This window comes from Callospermophilus lateralis, chromosome 6 (genome assembly GCF_048772815.1).
Source record: "Callospermophilus lateralis isolate mCalLat2 chromosome 6, mCalLat2.hap1, whole genome shotgun sequence".
Classification (NCBI taxonomy): Eukaryota; Metazoa; Chordata; class Mammalia; order Rodentia; family Sciuridae; genus Callospermophilus; species Callospermophilus lateralis.
Window position 1 is genome coordinate 123281952 of NC_135310.1, and position 16230 is coordinate 123298181.

General features: G+C 45.7%; 2 protein-coding genes across 6 annotated transcripts; both read left to right on the plus strand.

Annotated features, from left to right (window-relative positions):
* On the plus strand, positions 1-3879 carry LOC143401465 (patr class I histocompatibility antigen, A-126 alpha chain-like). Of its 5 annotated transcripts, XM_076858980.1 has the most exons (7): positions 1-117; positions 414-686; positions 943-1218; positions 1791-2066; positions 2163-2279; positions 3327-3374; positions 3541-3879. In XM_076858980.1, the coding sequence occupies exons 1-7, from the start codon at positions 54-56 to the stop codon at positions 3543-3545; spliced, it is 1059 nt and encodes a 352-aa protein (XP_076715095.1). In that variant the 5' UTR covers positions 1-53; the 3' UTR covers positions 3546-3879. The 5 variants fall into 5 exon arrangements, 4 of the variants coding, with proteins under 4 accessions (XP_076715095.1, XP_076715094.1, XP_076715092.1 ...); XR_013091651.1 differs by having other exon boundaries at positions 2163-3374; XM_076858979.1 differs by lacking the exon at positions 3541-3879 and having other exon boundaries at positions 3327-3531.
* Positions 3880-5907: 2028 nt separating this feature from the next.
* Positions 5908-12238, plus strand: LOC143401466 (class I histocompatibility antigen, B alpha chain-like). The gene is given in 6 exon segments (XM_076858982.1): positions 5908-6997; positions 7281-7550; positions 7840-7964; positions 7967-8123; positions 8732-9007; positions 11419-12238. Coding segments are annotated over 6 exon segments (939 nt in total). The 5' UTR covers positions 5908-6933; the 3' UTR covers positions 11466-12238.
* Positions 12239-16230: the final 3992 nt, after the last annotated feature.

The following is a 16230-nucleotide window of genomic DNA, read 5'->3' on the forward strand; positions in this document are numbered from 1 at the left end:
GACTGGAAAGTCTGCAGAGACTGATTCTTCCTTAAATCCCACGGGTCGGGGTCATGGCTCCCCGAACCCTGTTTCTGCTGCTCTCGGGGGTGCTGACCCTTAGCGAGACCTGGGCGGGTAAGTGCAGTGTCGGGAGGAAAACCGCTTCCACGAGGAAGGAGCGAGGGGACCATCAGGCAGAGGCCCAGGACCTGGAGTAGTTGCGTCCCGCCGCCACCGGCCTCATCCCAGCCACTCTCTGTCCTTATTCCTAGTCTCCCGCTTCCTCCTTTCCGGCTACGTCAGGGCCTTCCAGTCCCGCTGCCCCAGTTCGGTCACACAAGCCCCTAGCCCCGTCCCAATCCCACGACCTGGACTCCTCATCCGGGGCCGGGAGGAGGGTCCACCGGGACTCAGCCGCTTCCCTTTCCCAGGCTCCCACTCGCTGAGGTATTTCGACACCGCGGTGTCCCGGCCCGGCCCCCAGCAGCCCCGCTTCATCTCCGTGGGCTACGTGGACGACACGCAGTTCCTTCGCTTCGATAGCGACTCCGGGACGACGCCGAGGGCAGAGCCGCGGGTGCAGTGGATGAAGCAGCTGGGGCCGGATTATTGGGACCGGGAGACCAAGAAGGCTAAGGACGCCGCTCAGATTTACTGGGGCAGCTTGAACAACTTACGAGTTTACTACAACCAGAGCGAGGGAGGTGAGTGACCCCAGGCCCGGGTGGGACGTGACGGATCTTCACAGACGGGTCCAAGTAGCCCCGGGTACCTGGTTAGAGGGTCACACCGAGGCTGCGGGACCCGCGGAGACCCCGGAACCAGGAAGTGTTAACCGGGTTTCGTTTTCAGTTTTAGTAAAAATCCTCGCGGGTTAGTCTGGGCGGGGGGCGGGGGGCGGGGGGCGGAGGGCGGGGGGCGGGGCCAGGCGGACTGGACTGACCGCGGGGGCGGGGCCAGGCTCTCACACCCTCCAGATCTCTTCTGGTTGCGACGTGGATGCTGAAGGCCGCCTGCTCCGCGGGTACCGTCAGTCAGCCTACGACGGCACGGATTACATAGCCCTGAACGAGGACCTGAGCTCCTGGACTGCAGCGAACGCAGTGGCTCAGGCCACCCGGCGCAAGTGGGAGGCGGCTGGTGCCTCCCAGCCATGGAGAGCCTACCTGGAGGGCCCTTGCGTGGAGTGGCTTGGCAAATACCTGGAGAACGGGAAGGAGACATTGCTGCGCACAGGTGCAAGGGACCTCAGGGAACCTCCCCATCTGTCCTGGGATTGGGACCGACATCTCCCGCTGAGGAGAGGAAAATGGGATCATCTCCAAAATACTGCCACTCTCTTTTGCTTTGGAACCCGGATAAGTGTTCCTGGGTTTTCATATCCAACACTAGATAGTAATTCGCTGGAGGGATCGCTCTGAGGACAATTAAGAATCTGTCTCAGAATGGAAGGAGAGAAGATCCCCAAAATAGCTGAGTAGCAGTCCTCTTTGACTCAGGCAGCAGAGGTGAACCATGGCCTGTTCCAGGTCTTGTTCGCTGCCCCAAACCCAATGTCTTTGGAGGTCTGACTGCAGTTATTTGAGTCTCTCGGTCTCCACTCAGTCAGGACCAATAGTTCTTTTTCTTTCCCACAGAAATCTGGAGTCTTCTACCAGGGGTTGGCTCACCCTGAGTCTAGAACAATGAATAGATTATCCCAGATAATCTGTGGCTGGGTTAGTGTCCCTTTAGTAAGGTCACATGAATAAGACTGGAATGACCCACAAATAATGCAAAATGGTTGAATTTTGAACTTTATCCCTCAGATCCCCCAAAGACATATATGACCCACCACCTCAGATCTGAAGGAGATGTCACCCTGAGGTGCTGGGCCATGGGCTTCTACCCGAAGGAGATCACCTTGATTTGGCAGAGGGATGGGGAAGATCACACCCAGGATATGGAACTTGTGGAGACCAGGCCTGCAGGAGATGGAACTTTCCAGAAGTGGGCAGCTGTGGTGGTGCCTGCTGGGGAGGAGCAGAGATACACATGCCATGTGCATCATGAGGGGCTGCCTGAGCCCCTCACCCTGAGATGGGGTAAGGAGATGAGGGCACAGAGTGGCTTGTCAGTGAAAGCAGGAGCTGTTCTCTGCAGGATCAAGGGCCTGAGCCTCGCTTGCCTTCTGTTTCCAGAGCCACATCCTCAGCTCATCATCTACGTTGTGGGAACCATTGCTGGTCTAGTTGTCCTTGGAGCTGTGGTTGCTATTGCAATTTGGTTGAAGATGAACCACAGAAGGGAAGAGGATTGTGAGTTTTCTTGTTTTAAGCACTGCCTCACTAATAGGAAGCCACACACACACACACACACACACACACACACACACGCTCATCTATCAGGGTCTCCTGATTCCCAGCAATTAAAGGTCAGGAGAATATTTCTGCTGAGGACAGATGTCATGTTGATTCAGACCCTGCACATCTCCTTTCCTTATGCCTCCCGATCTTTCTCTGTGTCTACAGTTACAGTTCAGGAAACTTCCCTGGAGTCCAGGTTTAGGGGATTCATTTAGACCCTCATGGCCCAGTCTCCTTCCTGGCCTCTCAAAAGTTGAAAAAGAGGGAGCTATGCTCAGGCTCCAAGTAAGAATGCTGGAGGGGATGATCCTTGGGATTGTGCAGTCAGGAGCCCATGGGGCAGCTCACTCACTTATATCTTCTATGGGCTCTGCTATATTTGTGTTATAGTTTGGATTTGAAGTGTCTCTCAAAGGCTCATGTGTCAAAGGCTTGGTTCCCATTAGGGCTTTTGGGAAGTAATCAGATCAAGAAAGCTCTGATCCCATGAATGCTGATGGATTCACAACTGAATGGACTATTGGAGATGATGGATTATTGAGAGGTGATGGAAACTGTAGGAGGCAGGGTATAGGCAGAGGGAATAAGTCACTGAGGGTATGTCCTTATCTCTAGTCTCTTCTTGCTCTCTCTGTTTCCTGGCTGCCATGAGATGAGTAGCTTCCTCTACCACATGCTCCTGCCATTATAATGTACTGTTTTTTTTAAAATATATTTTTTAGTGTAGTTGGACATAATACCTGTATTTTATTTATTTTTAAGTGGTGCTGAGGATTGAACTCAGTGCCCTGCACATGCTAGGTGAGCGCTCTACCACTGAGCCACAACCCCAGCCCCTATGAGGTACTGTTTTAACTTAGGCCCAGAAACAATGGAGCAGTGGATCATGGACTGAAACTTCTGTACCTGTGAGCCAAGATAAATATTTCCTTCTTTCAGTTTTCTCAGGTATTTTGTCATGGCGATGAAAAGCTGATTAATATTCTTTTTCTGCCCCAGGTAGTGACATTGCCCAGGGCTCTAATGTGTCTCTCATGGCTTATAAAGGTGAGAACCTGTAGGACTGAAGTAAAAGAGGGGGTGGGGCAGAGAGGACAGGACTGGGTATAAGAACTTTCTGAATTTGGACCTTTTGATTGATTGATGGGTTGTTCAACATGTTGTTACATGTAACGACTGCCTTGAATTTGTGCCTGATTCTTTTGTTCTGTAGCATGAGACAGCTGCCTGTGTGGGATTGAGTGACATAAGACTTGTTCAGGCCTCCTCTTTGTGATTGAAGAACCTTGGATCTCTTTCTGCAGAGGTATCTAAATATGCCCACATTCCTACTGGCATAATGTGAGGAGGTGGGGAGACCAGCACACTCCTTCCCACCCAGGATGTCTTTTACCACACTGACCTGTGTTCCCTTTCACAATCAACCTTCTTCTTCAGCAAAGGAAGGGCTGGGTTGTCTCCATCCCTGTCTCAACATCATGGTGCTCTGAGCTACAGCTTCTTAACTTCTGTAGTAAAAATAAGAACCTGAGCATAAATTAATTTTTTCAAATTCTTTTTATTGATTTTTAATTTTTTTTGATTTTAGTGCATTTAGTTGTACATAATAGTGAGATTCATTTTGATATATTCATAACTGCATTTAAATGCAATTTTCTCCATTTCTATCTCCTTCTCTCCCATCCTCCCTCTCCCCTGACTCCCTTCTTTCTACTCTATTGGTTTTCCTTCTGTTTATTTGTTTTTTTAAATTGGTGTACTATAGTTATTTATTTAAAATTGCAATACATTGTGATACATTCATACATCAGCATAGCATAATTTGGTCAACTTTATTCCCTGATTGTTCCTCTTTCCATCCCCAGATTCCTCCACTTGATCCCCTGTTTTACTCTACTGCTCTCTTTTCTATTTTTGTGAGATCTCCCCCACCCCATTTTCCCCCTCTCTAGATTGTGCATATGAGAGAAAACATTTTACCCTTGACTTTCTGAGTCTGGCTTATTTCACTTGGCATGATGTTCTGCAGTTCCACCAATTTACCAGCAAATGACATCATTTCATTGTTCTTTATGGCTGAGTGGAACTCATTGTGTATATATATCACATTTTCTTTATCCATTTCTCTACTGATGGGTTCTTAGGCTGGTTCTATAACTTGGCTATTGTGAATCGTGCTGCTATAAACATTGGTATACAGGTATTATTGTAGTATGTTGATTTTGGTTCTTTTGGATAAAGACCAAAGAGTGGGATAGCTGGGTTATATAGTGGTTCCATTCATTCCTAGTCTTTGGAGGAATCTCCATACTGCTTTCCAAGCATTAATTGGAGAACAGATAGCCTCTGTAACAAATAGTGCTGGCAAAATATGGAAAGCCATGTATAGAAGAATGAAATTAGATTGCTGCCTTTCACTCTGCACAAAAATCAACTCACCATGGATCAAAGGAAATAGAGCAGAAACATTTCAAAGTTGCCAGAAGAACACACTCCAACACATTTGCAAGGGTACTGACTTCTTTACTAGGATTCCTAAAGCACGAGAAATGAAACCAAGAATCAAAAATAGGAATAGAATCAAATTAAAAGGATTTGTATAACAAAGGAAACAGGAGTGTGAAGAGAGAGCCTACAGAATGGGACAAAATCTTTGCCAGCTACTCTTCTGACAGGGGATTAATAACCAGAATATGAAAAGAACTCAAAAAACTTAACACCAAAAAAACCTAATAACCCACTCAATCAGTGAATGAAAGATCTATAGACATTATTCCAAAGAAGAAATACAAATGATCAAGAAATATATGAAAAAATGTTCAAAATATTTAGCAGTCAGGAAGATTAAAATCAGAGCTACATTGATATTTCATCTCACCCCAGTCAGAATGGCAATCATCAAGAATACAAATAATGAAGCAGGTGTGGTGGCACACACCTGCTATCTCAGTAGCTTGGGAGGCTGAGGCAGGAGGATTGGGAGTGCAAAGCCAGCCTCAGCAACTTAGTGAGGTCCTAAGCAACTCAGTGACACCCTATCACTAAATAAAATATAAATAAAGAGCTGGGGATGTGGCTCAGTGGTAAAGTTCAATCCCTGGAACCAAAAACAAAATAAAACAAAACAAAATGAACAAACCAATATGATATGAACAAATATTGATAATTGCTGGTGAGTATGAGGGGAAGAAGTTATACATTATTGATGGGACTGCAAATTAGTACAACCACTTTGGAAAGCAGGTTGGAGATTCCTCAGAAGACTAAGAATGGAAACAAGATTTTTTCAAACTCTTGACATGAGAATTTGGTCAAGTAATTAAAGGACATTTCTAAAGAAAACAAAGAAAAGAAATAAAGGCTCTGAAAACCTTCTCTGGATTTTCCCTGTCGCTGACATTAGCAAGAGCTACTCCCCCCCCCCCCCATCCTCATCATTGCTCTTACACAGGTCCCTAAACAGGTGACTCTATATTATCAAGAGATGAATCTTCAGACTCATGAGGTCCTGACCTCTTTCCAGAGCTGTTTACTTAAATGCCTTCTTTTCCATAATCTTTAAAAATCCAATATCAGATTTTAGAATTAGCAGAGAGGAGGGATACCACAATTTCTCATCTTAGGTTAATTCTTGTTGGAATTCTTTTTCTACTCTGCCTACTTATCCCTCTCCCAGCCCTAAGTTCCAGTAATCCTGGTACTGGTTTCAAAGTAAATGCAAAAACATATAAGGCAGAGTCTAATTTAGATTTATATTTACTTGGAAAATAAGACCCATAAATTAAGGATTATCCTGTGTTGGAGAAACTTGATCCTGTGCTATGAAGTGGAGGGAGGAGGGCTGGTGAGAGACAGGGAGAGGGAGAGAGGGCAGCACTTGTGAGAAAAGCCCAATCATTCCAGATTTCAGTATGAGAGGACCTAAGGTAAGGTTAAAACCTTAGTTTAATCCTAAGAACTGGGATTACCAGCATGGACCACAGTGTAGGCTCAGACACATTTACATATGAAGGGTAAAATCACTAGGGGTAGATAGGAATCCAGATCATTGCAGACTGTGAAAATTGTGCTTCCCTCAGTGGGTAAATCAAAGGAAAAAAGTCTCTGGGAATCTCTGTGTGGTTTCCCAGGCACTTCTCTAAGATAGAAAGGGAAACCATTGCTTCTCCACCTCCTTTCCCCAGGGCTGCTCACTCTCTGACATCATATGCCCTGGGGAGGTGCTTTCTTTTAGAAGGTCTATCCTTGGCTTCTTCAAACAGCCTCTGGGCCAGGACTCAGAGAGATGATGTGAGAAAGACAGCTTGGTGCTGGAGGAGAAAGGTCAGAAGAAAACCGCAGGTCCTGGGCTCAAGGTCTCAGGCCTGAAGGAGGTTTCTGGGGTTGGGGAACCAGAAGGAAACCAAATCCCCACTTTCCAGGAGTTTCACTTCCTCCTCTTTCAACCTGAGTTCTTCTGCCTGGTGACTCATGACGCGTCCACAGTTCTCACTCTCACACCAGTGGTTTCTAGAGAAGCCAATCAGAGTTGTCGCCGCGATTCCAGGTGACAAGGTCCGGGGACCGCTGCAGGAACTGATTCTCCCTGTCCATGGAGGTGTGAGTCATGAAGTTCAAAACTCTGTTCTTGCTGCTTTTCGGGCCTCTAACCCTGACCCAAACCTGGGCGAGTGAGTACCGGGTTGGGCGGGAAACAGCCTCTGTGGGTAGGATCTAGGGGACTGCCCGGCGGGGTCGCGGATTCAGGGACGAGGCATTTCTACCTTGTGAAGCCTCCGTCTCAGACTCGCCCTATCCGGATCTGAATCACCTACCATACCGTCCTTTCGGTCTGCCCCGTTTCTGTCTCAGGAGTCCCCTCGCCCCCTCCTCCCATCACGGCCCGTCAACCTGGGACCCTGGTCCTGTCCCAGGAGGTGGTCGCATCGGGTCTTAGCTTCTCTCTGTCCTCAGGGTCCCACTCTCAGCGTTATTTCCACACCTCCGTGTCCCGACCTGGCCACGAAGAGTCTTTTTACACCTCGGTGGGCTATGTGGACGACACACTGTTCCTGCACTTCGGCAGCGACGCCCCGAATCCGAGGGTGGAGCCGCGGGTGCAGTGGATGGAATTTGAGGCACCAGAGTTTTGGGAAGCGCAAACCAAGATTGCTAAGGCGCATGCGCAGAAATTGAGCTGGAACCTGCGCTCCACCCTCCGTTACTACAACCAGAGCGAGGACGGTGAGTGACCCGGGACCGGGTGGCAGGGGACAAATGCCCCCATCTCTTTGGGACAGGCCATGGTCGACTACAGTCTCCGAGACTTAGTTTCATTTCCAGGTCCCCAACATCCCTTGGCCCCTGACTCAGAAAACTTGGGCGAGTTAGCTGGGGGTTCATTTTACATTTATGCAGAAGCCTTAGACCAATCCACCCCTCCTCCTCCCCCGCTCCTGGGTTGCGCTGGCTGAGTTAAGCACCAGAGGTAAAAGCTGGAGCAGAGCCAGTCTGACTTCCGGGGCGGGGCCAGGCTCTCACACCTTCCAGTGGATTTCTGGCTGTGACCTTGGGCCAGATGGAAGCCTCCTTCGTGGATATGAGGAGTTTGCCTATGATGGTGCGGATTACATCTCCCTGAATGAGGACCTGAGGACCTGTGCTCTTGGACCGCGTGGGACAAGGCTGCTCAGATCACCCAGCGCAAATGGGAGGATTCAGGAGATGCAGAGCACTACAGGGCCTACCTGCAGGAGGAGTGCCTGGAGTGGCTCCGCAGATTCCTGGAGAAAGGGAAGGACAAGTTGGTGCACACAGGTACCAGGGGATGAGGGGAGTCCGACATAGTTTGGACAAAAATGAAATTGCTAACAGAATACCAGAGGGCCTTCCCTCCTCTCAAGACAATTAAGGCATCAAGTCTGTCTTGGAATGGGGAGGGAGAAGATCTCTGAACAAACTTAAGAGCACATTACTTTGACCCTGACAGCAGCCTTAGGTACCACAAGGTGACTTTCTCAGGCCTTGTTCTCAGCTCCACATTCAAATTGTTTGGGGTTGGACTCCAGGTTTTGTGAGTCTCTGGGCCTCCATTCAGGTCAGTCTGATTCTGGAAATGGAGATTATCTCAGAAGCTTGAGTCCAGGCTGGTGTTTGGGTTTTGCTTTTCTTCCTCACTTCCATTGTCCTGTGTGTACTTAGTATGGTCACATGAGCACTGGTTCAGTGGCCATGGGAGGTAATGTAAAATGTCTTATTAAAAAAAAGTTTTTAGTTGTAGATGGACACAATACCTTTATTTTATTTATTTATTTTATGTGGTGCTGAGGATCGAACCCAGTGCATCCCATGTGTAGGCAAGCATTCTACCAGTGAGCTACAGCCCCAGTCCCCAAATGTCTTATTTTTCTAATTCTTCCCTTCAGAGTCCCCAAAGACACATGTGACCTATCACTTCAGCCCTGAAGGAGATGTCACCCTGAGGTGCTGGGCCTTAGGCTTCTACCCTAAGGAGATCACCCTGACTTGGCAGAGGGATGGAGAGGACCAGATTCAGAACATGGAGCTTGTGGAGACCAGGCCTACAGGGGATGGAACCTTTCAGAAGTGGGCAGCTGTGGTGGTGCCTGCTGGGGAAGAGCATAAGTACTCATGCCATGTACATCATGAGGGGCTGCCTGAACCCCTCACCCTGAGATGGGGTAAGGAGGGGATGAGGGCATAAAGCCTCTTGCCCAGAAAGCAGGAGCCATTCTCAGGGCTGAGAGCTGGGGGTTAGAACATCTCATCTTCCCTCTTTTCCCTTCCCAGAGCTATCTTGTCAGCACACCATCTCAATCATTGGAATTCTTCCTGGCCTCCTTCTCTTTGGAGTTGGGTTTGCTAGTGTGAAGTGGAACTGACTGATAAAAATGAGGTGAAGTCTGAATTCTTTTTTGTCCCTGTATGGGTTTCAAGCAACAGGCAGGTGTTTTCCAGTCTTTTGCCTTTTTACTGAGGAGCACCATTCACATGCATGTGTACCCAGAGTGAGTCCCTGTGTGCTGAAACTTTCTTAAAAGCACAGGTGAAAAACAGGAAACTTTTCACCCTGATGATCATGACCATGGGGACCTGATTCCCAGCAGTTCCAGGTCATTTTCCTCATGTTTCCTGATCCTTCCCTGGGTCTGCAGTCACAGTCCTGGAAATGTCACTGGTTTAGAACCAGGGGATTTCTCTAGAACCTCATGGCCCTGCATCCTCCCTGACCTCTCACAGGACACTTTCTGTCTACTGATGGAAAGGAAAAAACTACACTCAGGCTACAAATAAGTATGGGTTGGAGTATTATCACTGAGACCCTTGGGGTAGTATGAACAGGAGCCCAGTGGGGAGCTGACCTACCCCATGATTCTCTTTAGCTATAGCTCCTTTGGACTCTGAGTAGTTTTCTTTTCTTTAGCTCTTGTTCTACCCTGGGCAGGAAAGAGTCCCAGGGGTTTAATGAGTCTCTCATGATTTCTAAAGGAGGATTGGAAAGGGGTAAGAGATAGAATGGAGGGGCACAGCTGGGTTCTGGGGACTCTGAATCTGGACCTTTTGAGTGAGTGATGTTCAGAATGTTGCGACTTCTAGTGAACTTCCCTAATTATTTTTCTGCAAATGGCTCTGGATGTGTCTGAGTTCCTATTGGCAAAATGTGAAGAGGTGGAATAACCAGCCTATCCCTGCCCAATAGGACCCTCTTCCCTATACTAACCTGTGTTCCCTTGTGTATCAGAAAAGGGGCCAGGATGTCTCTACCCCTGGTTTAACTTTATGTTGCATTGAGCTGCATCTTCTTATTTCACTATTGAAAATAAGAATCTGGGTATGAATGTGTTTTTCAAATTCTTGCCCTTTAGAGAGATTGATGAGGTTATTCAAGGCGCACAAGATTCCACAATTTGTGAGAGAAAACAAATTGAGACCTGAGAACCTCCCAGAATCCATGTGTTTGCTGTGTTGAGTCTGCTGCAGTGGGCACAGGAGAAGGCCGTGAGGAGCTGCGTGTGGGTAGGGCTGCAGCCAGGCAGTGCTCAGTCTCTGTGGGCTTTGATGTGGTCACTCAACAGCTGGTTGTTCCTCAGTAGAGTCTTGTCCACTAGACCTGTGATCACAGGGACTCGATACTGCCTGGGCCTTGTCCTGTGTCCAGGACCAGAGGCAGAAAGGGTTTGTGTGGCCAGATCAGCATGGCTCATGCCTGAGTTCAACCCTTAGCTCCCATTTTTGGGGTTTGTTTCTTCGTTTCTGTAGAGGATTATGCCTGTTCTTATTCTTGTGAATGAGTTCTGGTCTCCTGCTTTGCATCTAATTTAAATTATATCTGGTGAAAAATTAAATCCATCTGCTTAGGGTTTTTTTTTTTCCCCTAAAGGGGAAAATGAAATGATGTGCTGTGGAGTGCAAGAGGGCTGGTGTGGCTGGAGGGAGGGAGGGAGGAAGAGCAGTTCTTATGAGAAGAGTGCAGACAGCCTGGACTTCTGTGTGACAGGACATTGTGCTGTAGCTGCCACAAGCAGCCTTTGGCCTGAGGCTCCATTAATAATGATAGTGTCTCTAGAAGAGGGAGATGCTCCAGAGTGATCATTCATCCAACTGATACTGTGTGTCAGATCTGTTACACTGTTTCTGTACCTGGGAAACATGAGTGAAATTAAATCAGTTGTCCTCTCTGAGTAGCAGGTGTCCTAGTGGGCAGAGGTAGAAAATTTCATCTAGGCAGTGGGTAGTTTTCATGGCAGTAATATAGGGAAGGTGATCTAGTGCATGATGTGAGGCAGCGAAGAGGGCTGTGTGCTGGGGTGGGCAGCGTGGGCATCATGAAGAAAGTGAGATTTGAGGAGAGACGTGAGGACCTGAGGTAATTAGCTATGAGGACACCTGGAGGAGTTCTTTCCATGCCAGAAGAAGCTGCACTGCAAGTGACAGGGCGGAATGAGTGTGTAAGAGTGTGTGTGTGTGTGTGTGTGCGCATAAAAGAGAAGAGAAAGACTGAGATGATGTCAGAGGGGCTTCCAGATCTGTAGCCTAAAGGCCCTAAAAGCTTGGGCTTCATCTGACAAATGCCTTGTCATGGTGTCCACAGAGCTCTGCTTCTGCCCCAGAAATTCCTTCACAGCCAAAGAAGTGTGACCACACCCGGAAATTTGGAATCTCTGCTCCTACCATCTTCTCCCTCTTCCTGAGGTACCAGGCTTGATGAGGGGTGCTGTGGCCTTTTGAAGACTTCATGACAGTGGCAGCTACATGGAGACACCTTGCAGCTGGGTCAAGGTCCTTCAGGAGGCTGAACTAGTGTCTGACATGTGGCACTGTTTTCCCAACAGCCAGGACTCATTGGTCCAGGAATCAAGAAATGGGAATGGGAGTGGCAACTCTCACTATGGCCCCCAGTGACCCACTATGTGCTTCTTGTCCCAAGACCGTATGCCCTGCTGGCCTGGAGATCTTAATTTCACAGAAGAAATGCGTCCACCAAGAGACAACAATGATTTCACTGAATTGGAAAGGACAACTGTCACTGGCCATGTTGGGCTCTTCTAGCTTTGAGTCAAGAACCCAAGTGTGGGTTAGCTGGTGGGCCTGGGTGATGGATCCTGGCAGCCAGGGGGACATGGGACAGCTGCTCCCCAGGGAGGGAGGGAAGAGAATGTCTGGAATACAGGAGTCCCTTAGGGTGCCTCTTAGTGTTACATCCCCTGTGCTTAATGTCCATGGGAAACTACATCAGCCCAACCCAGGCTGGAGTAAGAGTGACCAGGACCCTTCAGGAATGAAGGTTGGCATCACCACAGCAGGAGAAATGCCACAGGCAGCTGAACTACTTGCTGAATTGAAGGGAATATGGAATGGGAGGTGGAAGAAGATAGTTATGAGTACCAGCAGCAACACATGACCATTTTCAGAGGAAAGGACTGTAATTTTCATTTGCATATCTTCTTTATTTTATTATGAATATGTTTATGGTATGATTTATTAATCAAATATACTTATTTTCTTGAATCTCACGCTTTTATATGTAACATAAATAATTTTGACTGTTTATCATAGTATTAAGCATTGTTAAGTGTATGTCTTAGTGTCTTGCATTTTGGGATGTATATCAAGGGGAGGAGGAGAGGACATCACAGAGGGACTTTGCATCCTGTGTTAGGAAAGGGATGGTGTAGTTCAGTTGTATGCAGGAGAGTCTTATCATGTTAGGTGGAAGTATAACTTATACTCTTTTTAACAGAGGCCATCTTGGTGCTCAGTGGGATTGAGGTGTGTGATCAGAGCTATCCCAGGGTGGGATATGTATTAAAACCTTAAAGTTTTTTTTCCTTAGAAAGAAAAGGTTGACTTATGTTGTCAATCATAATAGTGAATTGGAAGATCATGTTGTTCTCACCCCATGAAGTACAACCAGGTGGACTATGCAGAAAGTGGATCAGAGCTCAGCATGGAGAATATCTCTGTTGCTGCTCTCTGAAATGACTCCCCAAACCCATTTATCACTTCTTAGAGTAAATAATGGAATCCAGAAATTTTCTGCTTTCATGTAAAGTATATATCATATTGGGAGCTAATTACATGTTTGGGAAGGCCACAGAACCAGGCTTAATGTTATGTAGCCAAGGACAGAAACTACAATCCTAACCTAGGACAGATCCCATGTAGGCTCCACTGTCCCTGCTGCTGGCACAGGTGCCACTGATCACACCACTAATACTCTGATGACTAACAAAGGATTCTGTGACTGATACTGCCATTGCTGCTGATGCTAGGAACCAGTCATCTCTACTTCCACTTGAGCCACCATCCCAAATGTGTCTGCCCTTCCCTAGCCCCTCTGTCATCATGTCCTGGTCAGAGTCCAGCATGTGGTCATCTGACTGGTGGAGCTGAAGCCTCATGTCATGTTCCCCTGTAATAATGCCTGGGAGGTGGAGTTTGTCCTTTTATGAAGAGAAGTGGTTTCTGACTCTTAACAAGATGAAAGTGTGGAATTACTCTAACTTAGGAAGAGATTTTAGTGCCAGGGCTGAGAAATGGAGAAAGAATGGAACATTCTAATTTTTGGAACAGTGATCAGGAACTAGAACTTCATGTGTTGTTTGTAGATTCTCAGGTTTGGATGATGAATAAGTAACTAATGAATGACATCTTCTCATACATTCCCTTAAAAATGTGTTACTAGATCCAGTTTTGGTCTATATCAGCTTATACTTGAGACAACTGAAGTGTCTTTGTGGGATGGTGAAATGGTCACTAAAAAACACCTCCTAGCCTTTGTCTCTTATTAGTAGTGTTAAAACAGTCAAGTCTGTGCTCTTCAGAGAATCTGCATGTAAACTGATGTTTTCTAGGAATATTTGTATTTTCTTGTGCATGAAAATGTTTCTAGGGAGAGAACCTCCAACATCTGTTTTTTGTGTTGAGTGCTGCAAAGGTCTTAAAAAAAACCTGAATCTTCCAGTTTAGATATGGTGCTACAGTCAGTCTGGACCATGACTAGCTGGTAGCATTGTTTTTAGCAGATCTGAGGACATGAAGTAAATCCTCATATTTTGCTCATCTTTTGTTCTGGAATTTGTCTTTGAGAGATGGCAAGGGAATTTTTTCCCTCTATCCATCCAAGTATGTGATTCTCCACCAGCAACTGGGAGTTCTGCTATTGAATCCTAAGACTACCTTATGTTAATGTGACATTCTAAAAGTTCAAGGGTTCTTCCCACAAGGCTTCCCTCATTTAAAATGCCAGAATAAGCATGGGGACCCTAGGTTACCTACACTTCTCTTTTACCTGGTACAATGTTGGAGGTTTCTGTAGCCTCTTTCTTAAGTGTTGATAATTTCATAGAAAACCTAAGGCTGTTTATTATTATAGTTTATAAAGGGCACAAACAAGCAGCCAGAGGTAGAGGTATACAGATAAGATCTAGAAGTGGTCCAAGTGCAGAAGCCTCTGTTCCCATGAATTTGGGTATACCACCCTCACAGCACGTGGATCAGCAATATGGAAGCTCTCCAGACACTGTTGTTCAGGTGTTCTGTTCTAGTCAAGGTTTGAACTATTGAATGAAAACCAGTAATAATGAGGAGAGCATTCTGCTTTACTCAAACTACAAATTAATTGTTAATCTCATCTATAAAACACCCTTTGGTAAACATCCAGTATAATGTTTTAACAAATATCTGGGCATTATGGCCCAGCCAAGTTGACATATAAAGTTAATTATCAAATTTCCCAGGTCAAGAATATTCTAAGAAAATTTACATGAGAATCAATTAAGTGAGACACAAACATCTGCTTTTGAGAATTTATGAAAAATCAACCAACAAACAAAAAACCCATCAGCCAGTTCTCCCAAAGACTTTTTGCTAAATTTTATTGAGGGCTGAAATAACCTATATTTGTTCACCAGAGAAAAGAATGTGAAAAGCAGCAGAGGAAGAAGAAAATACTTCATGGGAAAAATCATAAAGATGACAGCAGCTTTTGTATTGGAGACAAAGCAAATGAGAACACGGATCAGCAACGTGTCTGAAGGACTGAAAGGAAAATGTTGTAAATTTAGAATTCTTTCCCAGCAAAAGTATCTTTCACAAATGAAGTTATTTCAAGGTGAAAGAATTCATAATGAGGGTGAAAGAATTCATAATGTATGTCCTTCAGATCAAAAGAAAATCATACTAGATGGAAAGGTATGTGGTTAGATACATAAGATTTTCTTATTATTTAAAAATCTCTTTAAAAGAGAATTTCTTTTTTTTCTTTTTTTATCTTCTTTTCTTTTCTTTCTTTCTTTCTTTCTTTTTTTTTTTTTTTTGTAACTTGGGATTGAACCCCGGGGTGCTTAACCACTGAACCACATCCCCAGCTCTTTTTTATGTTTTGAGACAGGTATTTGCCAAGTTGCTTAGGGCTTTGTTAAATTGCTGATGCTGGCTTTGAACTTGAGGTCCTCCTGCTTTAACCTCCCATGCTACTGAGATTACAGGTGTGTGCTGCTGTATCCAGTAACTTAATATTTCTTGACTTCACCAAGAATAGTGTTGTAGAGTACTCCAAAAACTCATTCATCCACTAAAGCAGCTATTAACTTATGAACTTTGAGACTAATAAAAAATCTTACAACAATTAAGAGAGTGCTTAATGCATGAAGAAGCTCCTAAATTTGGTAAGAAAGCATTTTTACTTACCTCCTCCCTCCCACCAGCTCTGAGTGCCACAGTCCTGGTACCGTTTCCTAATATCAGAGGAGGTATATAGATTTGTTCTCTAAGAAATATGATTGTGTGATTTGATATGATGGCTCCCTGAGCTTGTCTTTGTTGCCCTCTCTGCCTCCCTCAAACTTGATTAGTGTTGGTGTGGTCTCCACAGCTTATGCTAACAGTGGCCACAAGTAATCATCTGCAGACTGACTACAAGAACAAAGACTGGATCTTCATCAATTATACCTACAAGCCTTTAAAGGGCCTGACTGCAAGTGGGGAGAGTGGTGAAATGGAAGCAGCAAAATAGAACCCTTGTCATGGAATTCTGAGTGGAGCAGAGTTCTTTGTACAACATCAGAGTTTTCCTCTTACACTTTTTTGAAGGAACTTTCATGAAGTTTATAGAAGCCATCAATATGTCATAGTCAAGTTTCCTGAAATGTGATAGTAAGTGGATTTTCTTCCATAATGCATCTGAAATCTGAAAGAACAGTGACAGCCATTTTTACTATGTTGGCTATAAGGCATCTTGAGAAGTATCATGAGCCAATTGGATAGGTGTTTTTAAAAATAATTACATTTGGGCTGGGGTTGTGGCTCAGTGGTGGAGCGCTCGCCTAGCATGCACGAGGCCCTGGGTTCGATCCTCAGCACCACATAAAAATAAGTAAACAAAATAAAGTTGTATGTGTAC

Excerpts from the sequence above, each read along its gene's own strand:
- LOC143401465 (XM_076858977.1), top strand. The coding sequence starts at position 54 with ATGGCTCCCCGAACCCTGTTTCTGCTGCTCTCGGGGGTGCTGACCCTT. Across the intron at positions 687-942 it reads CTACAACCAGAGCGAGGGAG|GCTCTCACACCCTCCAGATC; the intron begins GTGAGTGACCCC and ends GGGCGGGGCCAG. Across the intron at positions 1,219-1,790 it reads GGAGACATTGCTGCGCACAG|ATCCCCCAAAGACATATATG; the intron begins GTGCAAGGGACC and ends TTTATCCCTCAG.